The 18038-nt window shown below is 34.1% G+C and overlaps 1 protein-coding gene across 2 annotated transcripts in view; it reads right to left on the reverse strand.

Annotated features, from left to right (window-relative positions):
- Nucleotides 1–225: 225 nt before the first annotated feature.
- Nucleotides 226–18038, reverse strand: part of spict (magnesium transporter spict) — a 50414-nt gene continuing 32601 nt past the window's right edge. For both annotated transcript variants that reach the window (XM_081758096.1, XM_081758097.1), the window contains exons 5-6: nt 11274–11382; nt 226–8392 (exon numbers count right to left, since the gene is read on the reverse strand). In XM_081758096.1, coding sequence (XP_081614222.1) covers nt 7809–8392; nt 11274–11382 — 693 coding nt within the window. In that variant the 3' untranslated portion in view covers nt 226–7808. The remainder of the gene's footprint in view (nt 8393–11273; nt 11383–18038) is intronic.

The following is an 18038-nucleotide window of genomic DNA, read 5'->3' on the forward strand; positions in this document are numbered from 1 at the left end:
ATATGAGACATGGATCTAATGTTTAATGTGGAATCCGAACCACATAAGCTCCCGCCGGGAATTGAAGGATAAAGCTTTTCAAGACAACTGAAATATTGCGATAGTTACTTTTAGACACTTGTCTACGGAGGTAACTGCCGTAGTTTTACATTATATTTCATTCCATTACAAACCACCTATTAAATGCTCTTTGATTACTCTTTGGTATTCGTTGAAAAATAAAAGTTTTTTTTTTCTTTTTAAAGACATGATTTATTTAACATCTATTCAACATTTACAAACATTTATTATAAAAAACCTTTCTGAAATTACCTAAACACTTATCAGTATATGCCGAGAAAACAAAATACAATATACGCAATACAAAATCTTTCATACAATAATAAAACAACAATATAACATTACTTCAATTCTAAGAAAAAAAAAAAAGCAGAAGCATTTAAAGAATATACTTCAAAGTACTAAACTGCATAGGTTATTGGTGTTTTCCTGTTGTTTTTCACAAATGACAATGTAAACATATAAAATTATATTAAGAGCATTAAATGAGGTGGTATTTCGTTCAAAATAAAAGAACTAACTTGAAGAATATTTACAAACATTTGCACAACACATAATCAAATTAGGAGCCATAGGGATTTAGAACACGAACACATTTTTCATTCTCATTCATGTATATGTAATCACATAAAGAATCACAAGAAATTCCACCATTCTAATCATTTATCTCAAATATGAAACAAGGAGTTTTGTTAGTAATAACACAGTGTCTGTAAAGTTTTCTTTCAGAACTAAGTGCTCAAACAGTTTTCAAAGCATGACGAGATTGGAATAGATAAAATAATGGAGACAATTAAAAACTGAATTCGGCATTTGCGGACAGATCCAGATAAATGCGAAGTGAGACATTTCTCCAGCGAAAAAAAAAAAAAAAAATAGTAGTGAGATGTTAGACATTCCCAAACAGTTGATTAGTCATTTCTTCGGGAAGTTGGCAACTATTACTTAGTAGGTCAATGTAACCTTGATATCCATTTGTTCATCCATACGACAGTAACGCCACCTGAAATTGCAGCCTTGTTAACAACTTCACGTTCACTTCAAAACTGAATACATGCTAATGGGGGGCGGAAGTAAAGGAATTAAATGGTGTCTGTGTTAGTTTAAATATTGTGTTTCAAATGGAGGAATTTTCCGATTTTCCTATTTGGATCCGTCTTTGGAATGTTGTGTGAAATAAAGACCAATATGTGGTATTATTAGTAAGTGAATTGTTGTGAGACAGTCAGCAGAAACTGAAAGTACACTAAATTTATTAACCTTTTCATTTTTGCCCTTTTTGGACAAACAGTACTTCAATTCCAGGTGGATGCATTACATCAGATCACTATATTAAGTGTATATTATTGTAAATTCTATTTGACTGGTTGAACTACAGATTTGCTTGAAACTTCGAAATTAATTAGAAAATTGTTGAACTTGTAAATTAGCATGAGAAATATATGGGCACAGAAATTGTGAAATTGTTCACACAACTTAATGAAAACAGGGAAAGGTATATGCTATATTTTCATGTTACTATTTATATATATATATATGTTTATTATTCATGTTGTTTATTCTAGAATAAACGAACTTGTTGTTGAAATTAGGGCATATTCCGTTAAATTTGGTTCATTGCCCAACTCCCCGCATCAAAGGTGTGAATTGAAAACACTTTTCATAAGTGACAGCTTACTCAGTTTGGTGCATTACTGCTGCAGAAGGAATACTATTCGAGGATTCTAGTCTACAGATGCTTTCACAGTTTCAAACTGCCATGTTAAACACAATGGAACTGAGAATTCAAAATGTGTTACATTTCATGTCATCAATGGAGTCCCAAAGAATTCATTTCGGGGCAGATGTTTGAGCAATGACAGCTCTACGTTCAATGAAGGTAGTCTTCCGTATTTATAGATGTAATTGCTGATTTCATTTCAAATTATATTCTAATATTAAAGGTATTGACTACCTGTACCTGTCTAGGAATTTAAGCCCATTGGTTTATAGGAAGAAGCATTTTTTTTTTTTTTAATCAACGGGGATTTTAAGTTTTATTCAACTGCTTCTCTTTAAAGACTACTTAAATATCCGTTACTTTGTGAAAATTCAATTGTTATATATCACAAACATTAACAACTTAATTTTAATTTGAATAATATTAAAGTTTATTATTATTATTATTATTAATTTTGACAAAGCAAGGGACACTTCAATAGACTTGAATAAGAAGTCAGTATTCCAGTTCACTTCAAAGAATACTTCTTTTCATATAAACCAATAATTAGGAAACAAAGATAGCGCATGTACTCAACTACCTTAATAACAAACCTTCTCGCCTTTTGTTCACGTAACAAGATATCTGTTATATTCTGCTTGAGAACATTATTTTAAAGAAATAAAATTATTTTACGACTCCCAATTTAGAAGTGTGCTATTAAATTATTATTGTGTGTGTAAATAGTTTAGCTTAGTAAGCGCACTTTTTTGAATTCTACGAGGTGCATTTAAGTTATAACATCTTCATTTTTCCCCTCAGTACTGGTAACAGATAGCAACGTGATTTTTATTTTAAAATACATGAGCACTCGTTGTCAATGCGTGATAGAGACGTCAACACCTTATGACACAGAGAACTCTAGCGGCAGCGGTGAAAGTAATGACTGCTTTCGATACAAGAACAGCATGTACTCATTCGTTTCCTCCATTTGTATGGTGAGACACCGCTTGAAATTCACCGCCAGTTGAGTGAGACATCTGATGATAGTGTTATGGATGTGTCTAATGTGCATTTGTGGGTGCGACAGTTCAAAGAAGGCAGAATGTGGTGTGACAATAAACTAAGACAATCTCGGCCTCGCACAAGCCGATTTGACGACATGATCGAACAACTGGAGAAAGTTGTTTCGGAGTGTCGCCGAATGAGTGCGGAACACATCGCCTCCGAAGCTGGCATTTCCGTGGGGATCTGTACACACTGTCGTCAAACAGGCTTGTGCGAGGTCGAGATTGTCTTAGTTTATTGTCACACGACGTTCTGCATTCTTTGAACTCTCGCACTCACGGACGCATATTAGACATATCCATAACACCATCATCACATGTCTCACTCCACTGGCGATGAATTTCAAGCGATGTCACATAACTCAAATGGAGAAAACGACTGATTACACGCTGTTCTTGTATGACAATGTCGCCATTTTACGAGAATCGTAAGTGTCAAAGCAGTCGTCACTCTTGCCGCTGCCCGTAGAATTCTGTGCCGTACGGCATTGCCATCTCTGTCACGCATTGACAACGGGTGCTCGCGAATTTTAAAATAAACAGAACGTTTCTATCTGTTACCAGTTCTGAGAAAAAAAAGCGGAGGTGTTATAACCTGAGCGCACCTCATAAATTTAAAAAAAAATCAACGGTATAATTCAAAAGGGTTAAGTGACATAAAAACCCGGCAGGAAACAAGTGCTAATTATGTTTCAAAATTCATTTCAACTGTTCTGTCCGTTTTCTTGTACTGATAAGACAGATCGATTGCATTTTTATAATCTACATAGATTTATTTAGACACTATTTTAAAGTACACTTCAATGCATCTACAAAGAATAAAACTTGCATGACGTAACCGAAAGATTAGATGGGTTCACTATTGATCAACATCTCGCTTTACGCCATCATGTGCTTTTCAAATTCAAGCCTTAAAAAACTTTTCTCTTTAACAAAATAATCTCGTTTCATTCTTTCCCGTATAGACATCTATTAAAATTCAAATATACACTATATTTCGGATCCGGAATACAAATACCCGAGTAATAATATAAACTGTAATATAAACACACTTGAATGATTATCACAAATTCACATACACAATGTAAAATATACATTATTAACAACAAAAGCTATTTATAAAACTGTATACATATTAAACATAGAAATAAAAAACGACTCCCAAAAATTTAAAGATACGTTACAACCTAAAAAATAAACTTTGAACAAACAGAATATATACATCAAAGACTCAGTCTTAATCGATATTACAAACATTATATACACATCAGAGAATTTCATTTCTGAACTTTCGAACTAATTTTCAAATTACGTATCTACACACTTGATCTCCGTGACAATAAAATAAGGAAGTACTTAAAAGAGAAATTTCCAGTAGCGTAACTTTTTAACTGGGCTCCCTTCATTAATACAATTAAAATTTTGAGAAGATTACTTTATTTTCTTCAGGTACTAACATAACGATCAAAAGTAATAATATATCAGCCTTTGGTTAGTTCAGGATCTCGCCTCCAGACCCCTGTATTTGCTCGACCTACGGCCTTGCATTGCATATTTCAGACTTTGCTTCCGTTATTCGCACGGCAAGAATATGTTTTTGGCATTGTTTTTTTGTGAAAAGTTAAACTCCTTTCCTCTTTGGAATATGCACCTCAATAAAAGTGAAATGACAGAAACTCATGTTATCCCAAATGCTAACTGTACTCAAAAAATCATTTGAAATGATTTACCCGTTTCCCCTAATGGTGAGATTGACAACTTCTAAGTAATTTTTATATATTCAGAAAAGAAATTGGAAATTACTCTCCTTCTCTCTTTAAAAGGGGAATTTCCGAAAACGTATCTTATTATTACAATATTGCAACCCCACCCTGTTTCTTCCCTTCTAAAGGCATTTAAAAAAAAAAAAAAAAAAAAAACCTGAAACACAGCTTTAATTATTTTAAAATAAAAGCCTAAATACTGATTTTCTTGTATTTGACTTTAAGCTAGGCCATATATATCACTTAGCTATATGCGAAATATGAGAAATGAGCAGGTCCTTTTAATATATGTAAGTCTAGTTTTAAGGGATTCTGAGATGTGGCTATCTTATTACAACTTATGATTTCTATCCTTTTTTTCTTCCCTCTTTTTCCCATCCCATCTAAAGGAAATACCAAACTTCATGTCTCTAATTTTAAGGGATTTCGAGATATTGCAATCTTATTTTAACGGTTGTAACCCATCCTTTTATTCTTCCCTTCTAGGAAAAATAAAATACCGTGAAACATGTCTAATTGTTTTAAATGATAAATTGATATATCAAATTTTATGTCTCTATTGTTCAGAGATTCGGAGATATGGCCATTTTACTATAATAATTGCCCCCTCTATTCTCCCCCTTTCTCATTCAATTTCAAAAAATCCTTTCTTGGTAGTACTTTGCGTCACAAATCCTAGCCCTGTTGAAATTTGCAGTTTCTAGCTTAAGCGGTTTGGTCTGGGTGTTGAGCAGTCAGTTACCCACTCACTCAGGACTTTTTTCTCTTATATAGAGAGATATCACGTATTTAACTGAATACTCTTGAGTAACAAATAAAAAGATTCCTAACAGCTGTGCAGCAGTAGCTTTGTAATAAAGATATGACATCTTGAAATTTCGGTACAGAACAACTTTCGTCTTCACTTATTATTGTTATTTTAATTTGCTGGTTTCAAGTTGAATCAGCAATCCTAAACAAAATGTGGTCCTAACTTTAATGTTGGATACGAACCACAATGCTATTTACTTTAAGTTTTATTATTGTCATAAATATTACATTTATCAAGTACTAACTGTTTGCATTGCTAGTTCAAATTTTAGTTATTATTATTATCTGAAACAATTTTTCCTAAATTACATTATTTGTTGGCGTCTGCCATCCAAACGTGTCATGTTTTTGTATTAAATTCAATATTACATAATTGATATTAACCACGTATAAAATTACCGTGTTTACTCGCGTAATAGTCGTCCTCGCATAAAAGTCGCACATTTGAAGTACAAACATTCGTCAAAAATATTTCCCCGCATAAAAGTCGCAGTCTACGGGATTTTGTCTTTGTGAACGAGACTTGCTTCGAAATTGTTTATCTTGCGTGAATTCGAGCAGAAGAACTTTTCATGTTTAACGTCGTGAGCCATCTGTCAACAGAAATCAAGCAACCTACTTCCACCCTCCACTTTATGTTGACATAATGCTGCATGTATAAAAATTCGAAATTGTTTTGATAGCGATAATTGAATGGCAGCTTTCCTCGCGTAACAGTCGTGGTTGGATTCTTGCATTGAAAAATTTGTACAAAAAGTGCGACTATTACGCGAGTAAACACGGTACGTCCCAATAAAAGATTAAAATATACAAAATAAAATATTAATTACGTGATGCTATAATGCACAATATTACATAAAGAGTAGGAATAACAAAAATTAAGAAACTGACTTTTTATCTCAAAGCAAATGTTCCACATCTTTTAACATTTTTTCTCTCTCATTTTCTTACTATGTTTCAATTACAAGAACCTTCAAATTCACAAGAGTGGGGATGGAAACAATTGACACTCAAAACCACAAATATGATTATAGATCATTAGAAGTTCAACTATATCGGTGATATACAGTGCTCGGATGCTTATAAGATATCAATTTCCTTCTTGAAATGAAATGAAATCTTTATGGGAGAACTCCGAGAAAACCCTCGCACAAGGTATTTGTCCACCACAAAGTTCGCTTGGCACGAGCTCGGATCTAACCAATGACCCCATGCACGAGAGGTGAATGCTCTACCACTAAGCCACTGCGCTCCCCCCCCCCCCATTTCCTTATTATTTATTTGTCTGCACCACACACTCCCTCAATAGTAGTTCTAAAGATCTAATCCAGTTCGATTATAGTGAAGCTACAATTTCTATTTGTTTCAATCTACTTAAAAGTAAACAACATTCACACAAACACCTATCATTCCTTACTGTTTACATGTTTCATAAGTCGATTAAGGTGTCGAGTTTCTCTCGATGATTTTAACAGGTCCTCATTAAATTCTTTCAAAACAAAGTACATTACCATACATTAAGTACGATTATTAAAACTAATATTTCTACAGTAAATAGAATTATATAACATCGAGACAAGCGTAATCTATTCTTTGGAAAAGGTAACATTTACTTGAAAAGTACAGGGAAGAAACTAACAAAAGCCAAAGAAAATCAAAATTTACAAAACCTTTCAACTATGGTATACAGCACTTTGTTACTCAATTATTTGTTCACGATTTGACATATTTCAGTTATGTGTGACAATAATGGATTATGTTCGTTTCTGCCCAGTACCTTTCATTTTATTTATTTCTTTGTACTGTACATATGTTATATATAAATTATCATGTAAAATACTTATCTATCAAACGTCTATTTTCTTTTACAAAAACTACTTATGTGGTGATTCATGGAGATTGCTGCCTTCGCTAACTTTGATATCACCTTTTTTTTTCGATCCTCTATCTATAAAACTATTCTAAACTACAACAATTCCCACTTATATTATTATACAGTGACACTATATATATTAATTCTTAATGATGTCTCATCAACATAGCCAAGAACTTTTCACGAACTCGTATCATGGTTTGAAACACTTTATGTAATGAGAGAACCAGTATACAGATTTAGTTTTGTTCAGCCATTGATTTGAATTCCACTCGCAGGTTTGCAAACGGTCCCATTGTCCGTTATTTATTTATTTATTTATTAAAAAAAAAAAGTCGATAGTTGTGTCCGTGAAACACTGTACAACACCTGAGTACTTTCGAGCTTAGTGTGGAATTTCGTTTTGAAACTCTGAAACAATCGCCTAACTTCACAGCTAGTAATATACGTAAGACTGATTATAATTGTTTGGTGGCTGCAACCTACAATTTTTCCTTGTTCCCGTGACAGGCAACACAGACGGTGACATGAACATGTCATCTGCTGGAAGTAGCTTTATAACTTCCATAAGAGTCAGTCACATTGACGCTTTCGATCAACCGTTCATGCACATCTCGCTTTGGCCTTAACAACGATTTCAAATGATCCAAAGAAATCTCCATGTCCTTAAAAGCATTCAATAAAAATATAGCAATGATCACAACTAAAAACCCACAAATATTACCCAAGACATCATCTGCACGAAGGTGTTCCCATTCTTTGAAAAGGATTGTCGATGCTGTAATCACGAAAGTCGTAAAAAACACGTAATATACAGGAGTAACTATGGAAGTGTTAAAAATATCCAAAGCCTTGTTTAAATAATTCATCTGCACCATTATACAGACAATAATGACAATCACAAACACCCAGGTAAGCCAGTTGCTGAGTTCATTCCTCGTTCCAGAGAATGTTTCCTTCAGCGCCAATCCAAGACCTTTGCATCCCATCACAGATAGAGAACCAATTGCTGAACAGATGACTATGTACACCACTACTATGATGTGACCGTACCTTGGTCCGAGGCAGAAGGCGAAAAATACAGAGACTGCTACTATCACAACTACATACGCAATGAAACCTGCAATAAGAATCGAACAAAATATTTTTGTATCGAAAGCGTAAAAATATTACATATCGTATTATGTTCAAAATTTGTATCATTACAAGAGGTACTAATTCTTTATGACTAAGTACACATATTTTCTATTGTCTGGAATGGTTAAACGGTCTAAGGCCACGTATAGGAGTTAAAACCTGTCTGTCGCGGTTTCGAAATCCATTCAGAGGACGGGGACTATGTACTGTCTTGCACCACTGATTTCAATATCGTAATTCATTTTCCATTGTTTTCTTCAGTCTAAAGGGTATAACCTAGGGACGAAAAAAAAGTATACCTGTCACATAATTTCCGATGTGCCAGTTCTACGAAATAGCGGCTCCTCCTATTGTAATTAAGAGCAAATATATTTTTCTGTCCATCTAAATCAACTCCTGCAACAGATTTACACATTTACACATAGCATCTTCAAATGAACAGAGTTTCTCTTGTAATCTTACGATCGAGTGAATTTTTTTAATAAATACTACTTGAATAACATTGTGTGTGCTACATAGATAGGGTGACTAAACGTCTTGTTTTAACGGAATTGTGTTTTTTCGAAGAGTCGTCTGGTGTACCGAAAAAAAATAAATAAATACAAACGGAACGCATAATGTCCCCTTTTTGCAAACATAGCGTCCCGTTTCTGGACCGCAGCTATATAGTATACTAGCAATTTCTTGTGTTTTCAAGGAAAGAGAGTGCCTTTTACAATAAAATACGAGTTCAAAATACAATCAATCGACTGTTCTTCTTGTTGAATGTTGAAATATAATATAAAATTGACAATAAGCTTAGATAAATAAAAACTAGTAGTTTTGAAAAGTAGTCTTTTTTCTCACTGACATGAATGACGACATAACAAACGGCTGTACCCAGGTGAACCGTTCTATTTATAGAGCATAGCTTAACTGCTTTCAAATGCTTGGAATGGATTGGATTGAAGTTTAGAGACCCTTTCAGTGCCGAGGCTATACGAAATGTGGACCTAAAGCTTAACGAGGGATCCGAATCACATGAGCTCACACCGGGAATCGAACCCGGGTCTCCTGCGCCAAAGGCACGTACACTGACCACATAGCCACGAGAGACCTCTGAAATGCTTTGAGGTATGTGGAAAAGGCATCATTCCAGAGCCAAAAAGAGCTCGAAACATTGTGGATGGTTCTAACAAACAATAATGTAATCATTTATCCAAGAGTTGAACATTAGTTTATTCAATGTTAGAGGATACCTTCCTACCATCACAAGGCACTACACACATATATATCCGTGTCAAAAAACGTTCAGAACTTTCCAGGCAAACTTTAATATGTTCGTATTGTCTGGGGCAAGAAGGCTCCAAATTTCGTTCCTTTCGTTCAAGGGTTTAAATCCTATACGTGTTCATATTAAAATTGCACACGGTATATTTCTCGTACATTTTGACCCATTTTACACTATTCATCAGTTCCACGAACTCAAAAATTCAATATTTCTGTTTAACATTCCACAATTAAGACAATTACGGGAAGTGAATGATGATGGAAGAATCGGCGGAATGATAAAATGGGAGGAAATGGAATACCCTGAGAAAACCAGTGGACATTATGTTGTCAACCACAAGCTTACTTGGCTAGGGGTCGAACCAAGGACCCCCGTAAGAGGTCTACCACTGAGACACTGTGACCCCCTCCACGGACTCAAAAAGTGACGTAGCCTTCAATCATTCTCAAGTTTTAATGAAACATCGGCGGTTTCATCAAATTCCACGCACTAGTTTCTGAGTCAATGAAGATTACACACATGAGCGTCTCTGGCGGGTGGACAGGGAGAACGCGTTCTCTCCCCAAATTTTGTGTAGAAGTGTAAGTGAATGAAGATTGAAAGTACTTATGTGGAAGAAGTCAAGAAATAGGAAGAATACATTAATGCTATATGTGCTTTCAATTAGAAGTATTACATTAGCATAAACTTATCTCCTGAGCATTGTCTTCTGGGAATCGTGATGTGATGCAACAAAAACAAGAGAGACATAAAAAGAGAAACTGGAATTAATGGACAGTATTAAAGCATATAATTGTTATGTCAAGACAAAGATGTTAAACGCCAATGCTAAGAAAGAAGTAAATCGCAAGTTTTAAGATCACAATCTTTGCTAATAGATGGAATTCCAGTGAAAAATGTATCTAGGAAGAAAAGTAGGAAACAAGTTTTACTGAAAAATTTAAAGACGGAGAAATAATAAGAGATTTGTTAGAAATTTCAAAGAGAACTATATGAGTTGAGAAGTAGATACAGGAATTAACTGACTGTCGAAGCATTTTGAACTTTGCAACCAAAGGTACAGTATCAAGAAGGTAGCACAGTTAAGGTTAGTGTAAAGGGACAAGCTTTGCCGGTAGATGTCACTACAGTCTTTGTATCTCTCCCATGTATTTTTCACCTTTCACGAAAATTTACAATTTATCTTACAAATTTCAATCTACAGACTTCAAATTTTTAGAAAAGATGCTTCATAACCTATTAAAGGGAATAATCCGTGCCGATTTTTTATTGAGAATTTTCTTCACTGTTAGAACCTAAATTTTTCCATGCCAGACGCGCCCATCGTTACACATATTCATTCTTTAGTAGAATGTTATTGTGTTAGTATAGATAAGGTAGTTTTATTATTATTATTATTATTATTATTATTAAGGCGAAAGAGTGAGCTTCAAAAAGATGTTTACGGAATGCTAATCCAATGATTTTAATTAAATGTTTCACTCTGGTTAGAAGATGAAATTACAATAATAGTTCTGGTATTCTTATTAATGAATGCAAGCTGGAAAACCCTACGCTAAGAAAACGCACCATAACAACAACGAAAGTAACATACCTGGATCTTGCAGCTTGTCTAGAAGAACCTCCAAATTCTCTACTTCTTCTTCTTTCGGTGAATGGATAACGATCACAGTAGAACCCAAAATGCAAAGCAAGCATCCAAGCTGAAAATAGATGACCATTTCACAATTCTCGCAATGACAAAGAAATGTTTATCATATATACTAGGATTCAAAGTCAAACAATACATTATCGAAATTTAGCTTTTCCGAAATGATAAAGACAAGAAAAAAGTTGCGAAAAGTAAGGTACTCACGAAGCAAGTTTTATAGAGAGTTTGGATACGGCAATAGTAGTAATTGCGTTACTTTGCCTAACTTTTTGGCCCCTGGGTCCCTGCCTCAGGACCCATGGTTCCTGGCCGGGGTCAATGACCTAGGGGTACCTAGGACCACCCCCTCTAAATTTTGGCAGGGGTACCTTGGCCCACCCCCCTTAAATTTTGGAAATTGCCAAATCTAAAAATTTGGTATGGTAGCCTAGGACCATAGTATGTACCTCTATCAGTATTGGGTGTCTATGTCGTTTCCTTTCATGGGTAAAAAATTGCCAAAAATTCAAATTTCGGGGGTTTTTGACCTAATTTATCCCCTTGGATGAGGTATTATTACCCTATATGGTTGTATGGGCGTATACAGGGGTCCATTACCTTTCATAAGACATGGGTATATTAATGCACCCCTTGAAAAATTTGGGAGGGGTACCTTGGCCCACCCCTTAAATTTTGGAAATTGCCAAATTTCAACATTGGGTATTATAGTACAGGACCCTAATATGTATTATGATAAATTTGGGTGGTCCACCTCATTCCCTTTTAGGGGTACATAGGACCACCCCCTTAAATTTTGGAAATTGCCAAATCTAAAAATTTGGTGTGGTAGCCTAGGACCATAGTATGTACCTCTATCAGTATTGGGTGTCTATGTCGTTCCCTTTCATGGATAAAAAATTGCCAAAAATTTAAATTTCGGGGGTTTTTGACCTAATTTATCTCCTTGGATGAGGTATTATTACCTTATATGATTATATGGTCATGTATAGGGGTCCATTACCTATCATAAGACATAGGTACATTTGTGCACCCCTTTAAATTTTTGGGAGGGGTACCTTGGCCCACCCCTTAAATTTTGGAAATTGACCAATTTAAACATTGGGTATTATGGTACAGGACCCTAATATGTATCATGATAAATTTGGGCGGTCCACCTCGTTCCCTTCCAGGGGCACAAAATTGCCAAAATATAAACGTAAGCAATACGTTATACCACGTGTTTGGTTTTTGGTCGATTTTATCCCCTTTGATGAGATGTTATTACCTTATATGGTTATATGGTCATGTATAGGGGTCCATTACCTTTCATAAGATATCGGTATATTTGTACAATCCTTTAAAAATTTGGGAGGGGTACTTTGGCCCACCCCCTTAAATTTTGGAAATTGCCCAATTTAAACATTTGGTATTATAGTACCGGACCTTAACATGTATTATGATAAATTTGGGTGGTCCACCTCGTTCCATTTTAGGGGTACAAAATTGTCAAAAATATAAACGTAAGCAATACGTTGTACCACGTGTTTGGTCTTTTGGCCCAATTTATCCTCTTGGATGAGGTTCTATTACCTTATATGGTTATATGGTTATGTATAGGGATCTATTCCCTATCATAAGACATAGGTACATTTGTGCACTCCTTTAAAAATTTGGGAGGGGTACTTTGGCCCACCCCTTAAATTTTGGAAATTGCTCATTTTATATATTTGGTATTATAGTACTGGACCCTAACATGTATTATTATGATAAATTTGAGTGGTTCACCTCGTTCCCTTTTAGGGGTACGAAATTGCCAAATTTTAGTACAACCACGTGTTTGGTCTTTTGGCCCAATTTATCCTCTTGGATGAGGTCCTATTACCTTATATGGTTATATGGTCATGTATAGGGGTCCATTACCTATCATAAGACATAGGTACATTTGTGCACTCTTTAAATTTTTGGGAGGGGTACTTTGGCCCACCCCTTTAATTTTGGAAATTGCTCATTTTATATATTTGGTATTATAGTACTGGACCCTAACATGTATTATGATAAATTTGGGTAGTTCACCTTGTTCCCTTTCATGAGTAAAAAAAAAAAAAAAAAAAAAAAAAATGCCAAATTTTACTACAACCACGTGTTTGGTATTTTGGTTCAATTTATCCTCTTGGATGAGGTCCTATTACCTTATATGATTATATGGTTATGTATATTGGTCCATTCCCTATTATAAGACATGGGTATATTGATGCACTCTTTAAAAATTTGGGAGGGGTACCTTGGCCCACCTCTTTATTTTGGAAAATTGCCCAATTTAAACATTTGGTATTATAGTACTGGATCCTAACATGTATTATGATAAATTTGGGTGGTCCACCTCGTTCCCTTCCATAGGTACGAAATTGCCAAATTTTACTACAACCACGTGTTTGGTATTTTGGTTCACCCCTTGGATGAGGTCCTATTACCTTATATGATTATATGGTTATGTATATTGGTCCATTCCCTATTATAAGACATGGGTATATTGATGCACCCTTTAAAAAATTTGGGAGGGGTATCTTGACTCATCCACTCAGTATTAGAAATTGATTAATATAAGCATTTGGTATCTTCGTACAGGTCTTCAATATGTACCACTATAAATTTGGATGGTCCACATCGTTCCCTTTCATGGGTAAAGAACTACCAAAAATCAAATTTCGGATGTTATTGACCCCTATTTAATACGTTATATGGTTTATTACCTCTATATGTTTATGTTCTCTTTTAAATTTGGGAATTATCAAATAAAATTCGGTAAACGTTTTCTAGGACCCATTGGTATTCCTCTTATGGCCAAATATTCAAAATTTAAAGGTTATTGACCGGCTTTATTATTGAATAAGTACAGGATTTATTACTTTTTCATAAGACACAGGTGTATTTGTGTACCAATCTTAAATTTTGGGAGGGGTACATTTCTTATAGTCATATCAATAATTGGTAATTGTTCTTTGGGTAAATCATTGTGAAATATGAGTATGATCACGTGATCAGTTATTGACCTATGATGGGATTAGGACATTGGTACATTTAAACTTTGTAGGATAATTTGAGAATGCGTCATTGGTATTGATTATTCCCCGCCAAATATAAACGTAAGCAATACGATGTACCACGTGATTGACCTTGATGAGGTAGTGTACAGGGATACATAGCTATCCTTATTGAATCTTATGACTCATAGTCTTAAGGGAATACATGCTACAACACTGGCAAAGTTATTGTTAATGCAATTTCATTGGTTGATCACTATCTTTCGTGCAATCTGATTGGTTGATCACTATCTTTCGTGCAATCTGATTGGTTGCTGATTTTCAAATCTTTGCTGTATTCAGTTTTAAGTTTTGTTTAACATTTAAAAATCTTGGTTTCGTTCAACATTTTGCACTCTGATAAATATGATCAAAACCGTTTATTTGTTAATCGAATAATTAAAAAACCGGATAAAGTTTGACGGTTAACCGTGAAACGTAAAATTTTTTAGTTTGAAAATTTTTTGTTTGAAAGTTTTTGTTTGAAAACTCTTGTTTCAAATTTGTGTTTGAATTTTTTGTTTCAGAATTTTGTTTGAAATTTGTTTCAAAATTTTTTGTTTGAAAATTTTTTTGTTTGAAATTTTTTTGTTGCAAAATTTTGTTTGAAAATTTTTTGTTCGAAATTTTTTGTTTTGAAATTTTTCGTTTCCAAATATTTTTGTTTAAATTCTTTTTGTTTCGAAAGTTTTGTTTGAAATTTTTTGTTTGAAACTTTGGTTTGACATTTTTAAAAGTTTGTGCACTCATTAGTAAAGAACCGGAACTGTTAGAACTAAAACCTCTGGCAACATTGTGGTACAATAGTACACGTCAGAACATGGTGCAATAGTACACGTCAGAACACGATAATGCAACGTCATCAGTTTTGCATCATATATAAGTATCGTTCGAGTTAGTATTCATGATAACGTCATCATGGCTACTTGTCTGCAGTTTCTAAACACACGTGATGTGATGAAATCATTTACCAAGATTACTGATTTACAACAGAATGTACCTCATAGAATCTTAGCTAGCCAAATGATACCTACAAAGTTTGGATTAAGAATCGTAGTGAAGCTTGAAAATGATAAGAATATAATTTTACCAGCAAGATATTTTCCCATGGAGGCATCAAAACAAGAAGAACTGCTGCGTTTCTTAAATACAGGATCTGTATCTTTATGTTACAAAGGATTCTTGGGTCGAAGTCATCAATTTGAATTTAGTACACAGCCGGATTCGTCAACAATTGTGATGAAATCATGAATTCAAACGTCAGCACATCAAACATAGTTGTATGAATTTGGTTGGTCAGCATGACGTCAGCAACTGTGATGAAACCATGAATTCAAACGTCAGCACCTTCCTTACCAATGACGTCAGTAATAACTATAAATCAACCAATACACTGTCATCCCACGAAATCATTTGAGCAAGTGCTTTTCAGGAGGAAAGATGTGTACTTCTAACGATAAAGAGTTCATCTTCGCAAGCTATTATCCAATAAATATATTTCAAACAAAACATGTGATGATTGGTATCAGTGCTAGAACATTTGAACCTGTGATTCGATTGGGCAAAGCAGAACAATTTGGTGTACAACTGACCTGTGAAGAATGGCAAATATTATGTTCACGAATCGACCAAATGAACGATTATTTTCATGATGAGCTAAATGTGACCATAGTCAAATCATTAGGCTCAAATCATGAAGTGGTTATGCGTACAGTCCTCGAAGAGAAGATGGTGCTGTTACGTAAAAAGAGTACATTTCATGTCCCTCGCAACATGGTGTATCTAACGGAAACAGAATGGAACAAATTCATCAGCGTATTTCAGTGTGTGAAACATGCAGTGGAAGTGTGCAACAAAACCAGTATATTCCTGAAAAAGTACTATTTTGAAAAATGTGTTATGCATATTGTACAACATGTATCTAGATATTGTGATGGTTGTCAACATCGTTCGTGGGTGCATACCTGTATTGATAAACAGTTTATTTGTGATCAAATGGACATTGAGTTTCCACCAATTGATATTGCAATAGACCTTAAAAGACTTCAACTGGAATTAAAATTATATGCTAAAGACAAACTAGTGCAAGAAGTTCAAAATACATTGTATCGACAATATCCAGAACCACTATCTGGTATGGATGTATGTGGAGTGTAATAAAATGATCCATTTCAATGAATTGTGTTTTTTTCATTTCAAGTACAACCCTATGTTCTGACGTGTACTATTGCACCACAATGTTGCCAGAGGTTTTAGTTCTAACAATTCCGGTTCTTTACTAATGAGTGCACAAACTTTTAAAAATGTCAAACCAAAGTTTCAAACAAAAAATTTCAAACAAAACTTTCGAAACAAAAAGAATTTAAACAAAAAAATTTGGAAACGAAAAATTTCAAAACAAAAAATTTCGAACAAAAAATTTTCAAACAAAATTTTGCAACAAAAAAATTTCAAACAAAAAAATTTTCAAACAAAAAAATTTTGAAACAAATTTCAAACAAAATTCTGAAACAAAAAATTCAAACACAAATTTGAAACAAGAGTTTTCAAACAAAAACTTTCAAACAAAAAATTTTCAAACTAAAAAATTTTACGTTTCACGGTTAACCGTCAAACTTTATCCGGTTTTTTAATTATTCGATTAACAAATAAACGGTTTTGATCATATTTATCAGTGAGTGCAAAATGTTGAACGAAACCAAGATTTTTAAATGTTAAACAAAACTTAAAACTGAATACAGCAAAGATTTGAAAATCAGCAACCAATCAGATTGCACGAAAGATAGTGATCAACCAATCAGATTGCACGAAAGATAGTGATCAACCAATGAAATTGCATTAACAATAACTTTGCCAGTGTTGTAGCATGTATTCCCTTAAGACTATGAGTCATAAGATTCAATAAGGATAGCTATGTATCCCTGTACACTACCTCATCAAGGTCAATCACGTGGTACATCGTATTGCTTACGTTTATATTTGGCGGGGAATAATCAATACCAATGACGCATTCTCAAATTATCCTACAAAGTTTAAATGTACCAATGTCCTAATCCCATCATAGGTCAATAACTGATCACGTGATCATACTCATATTTCACAATGATTTACCCAAAGAACAATTACCAATTATTGATATGACTATAAGAAATGTACCCCTCCCAAAATTTAAGATTGGTACACAAATACACCTGTGTCTTATAAAAAAGTAATAAATCCTGTACTTATTCAATAATAAAGCCGGTCAATAACCTTTAAATTTTGAATATTTGGCCATAAGAGGAATACCAATGGGTCCTAGAAAACGTTTACCGAATTTTGTTATTTGATAATTCCCAAATTTAAAAGAGAACATAAACATATAGAGGTAATAAACCATATAACGTATTAAATAGGGGTCAATAACATCCGAAATTTGATTTTTGGTAGTTCTTTACCCATGAAAGGGAACGATGTGGACCATCCAAATTTATAGTGGTACATATTGAAGACCTGTGCGAAGATACCAAATGCTTATATTAATCAATTTCTAAAACTGAGTGGATGAGTCAAGATACCCCTCCCAAATTTTTTAAAGGGTGCATCAATATACCCATGTCTTATAATAGGGAATGGACCAATATACATAACCATATAATCATATAAGGTA

Source organism: Thermobia domestica, chromosome 5 (assembly GCF_964235325.1).
Source record: "Thermobia domestica chromosome 5, izTheDome1.hap1.1, whole genome shotgun sequence".
NCBI lineage: Eukaryota > Metazoa > Arthropoda > Insecta > Zygentoma > Lepismatidae > Thermobia > Thermobia domestica.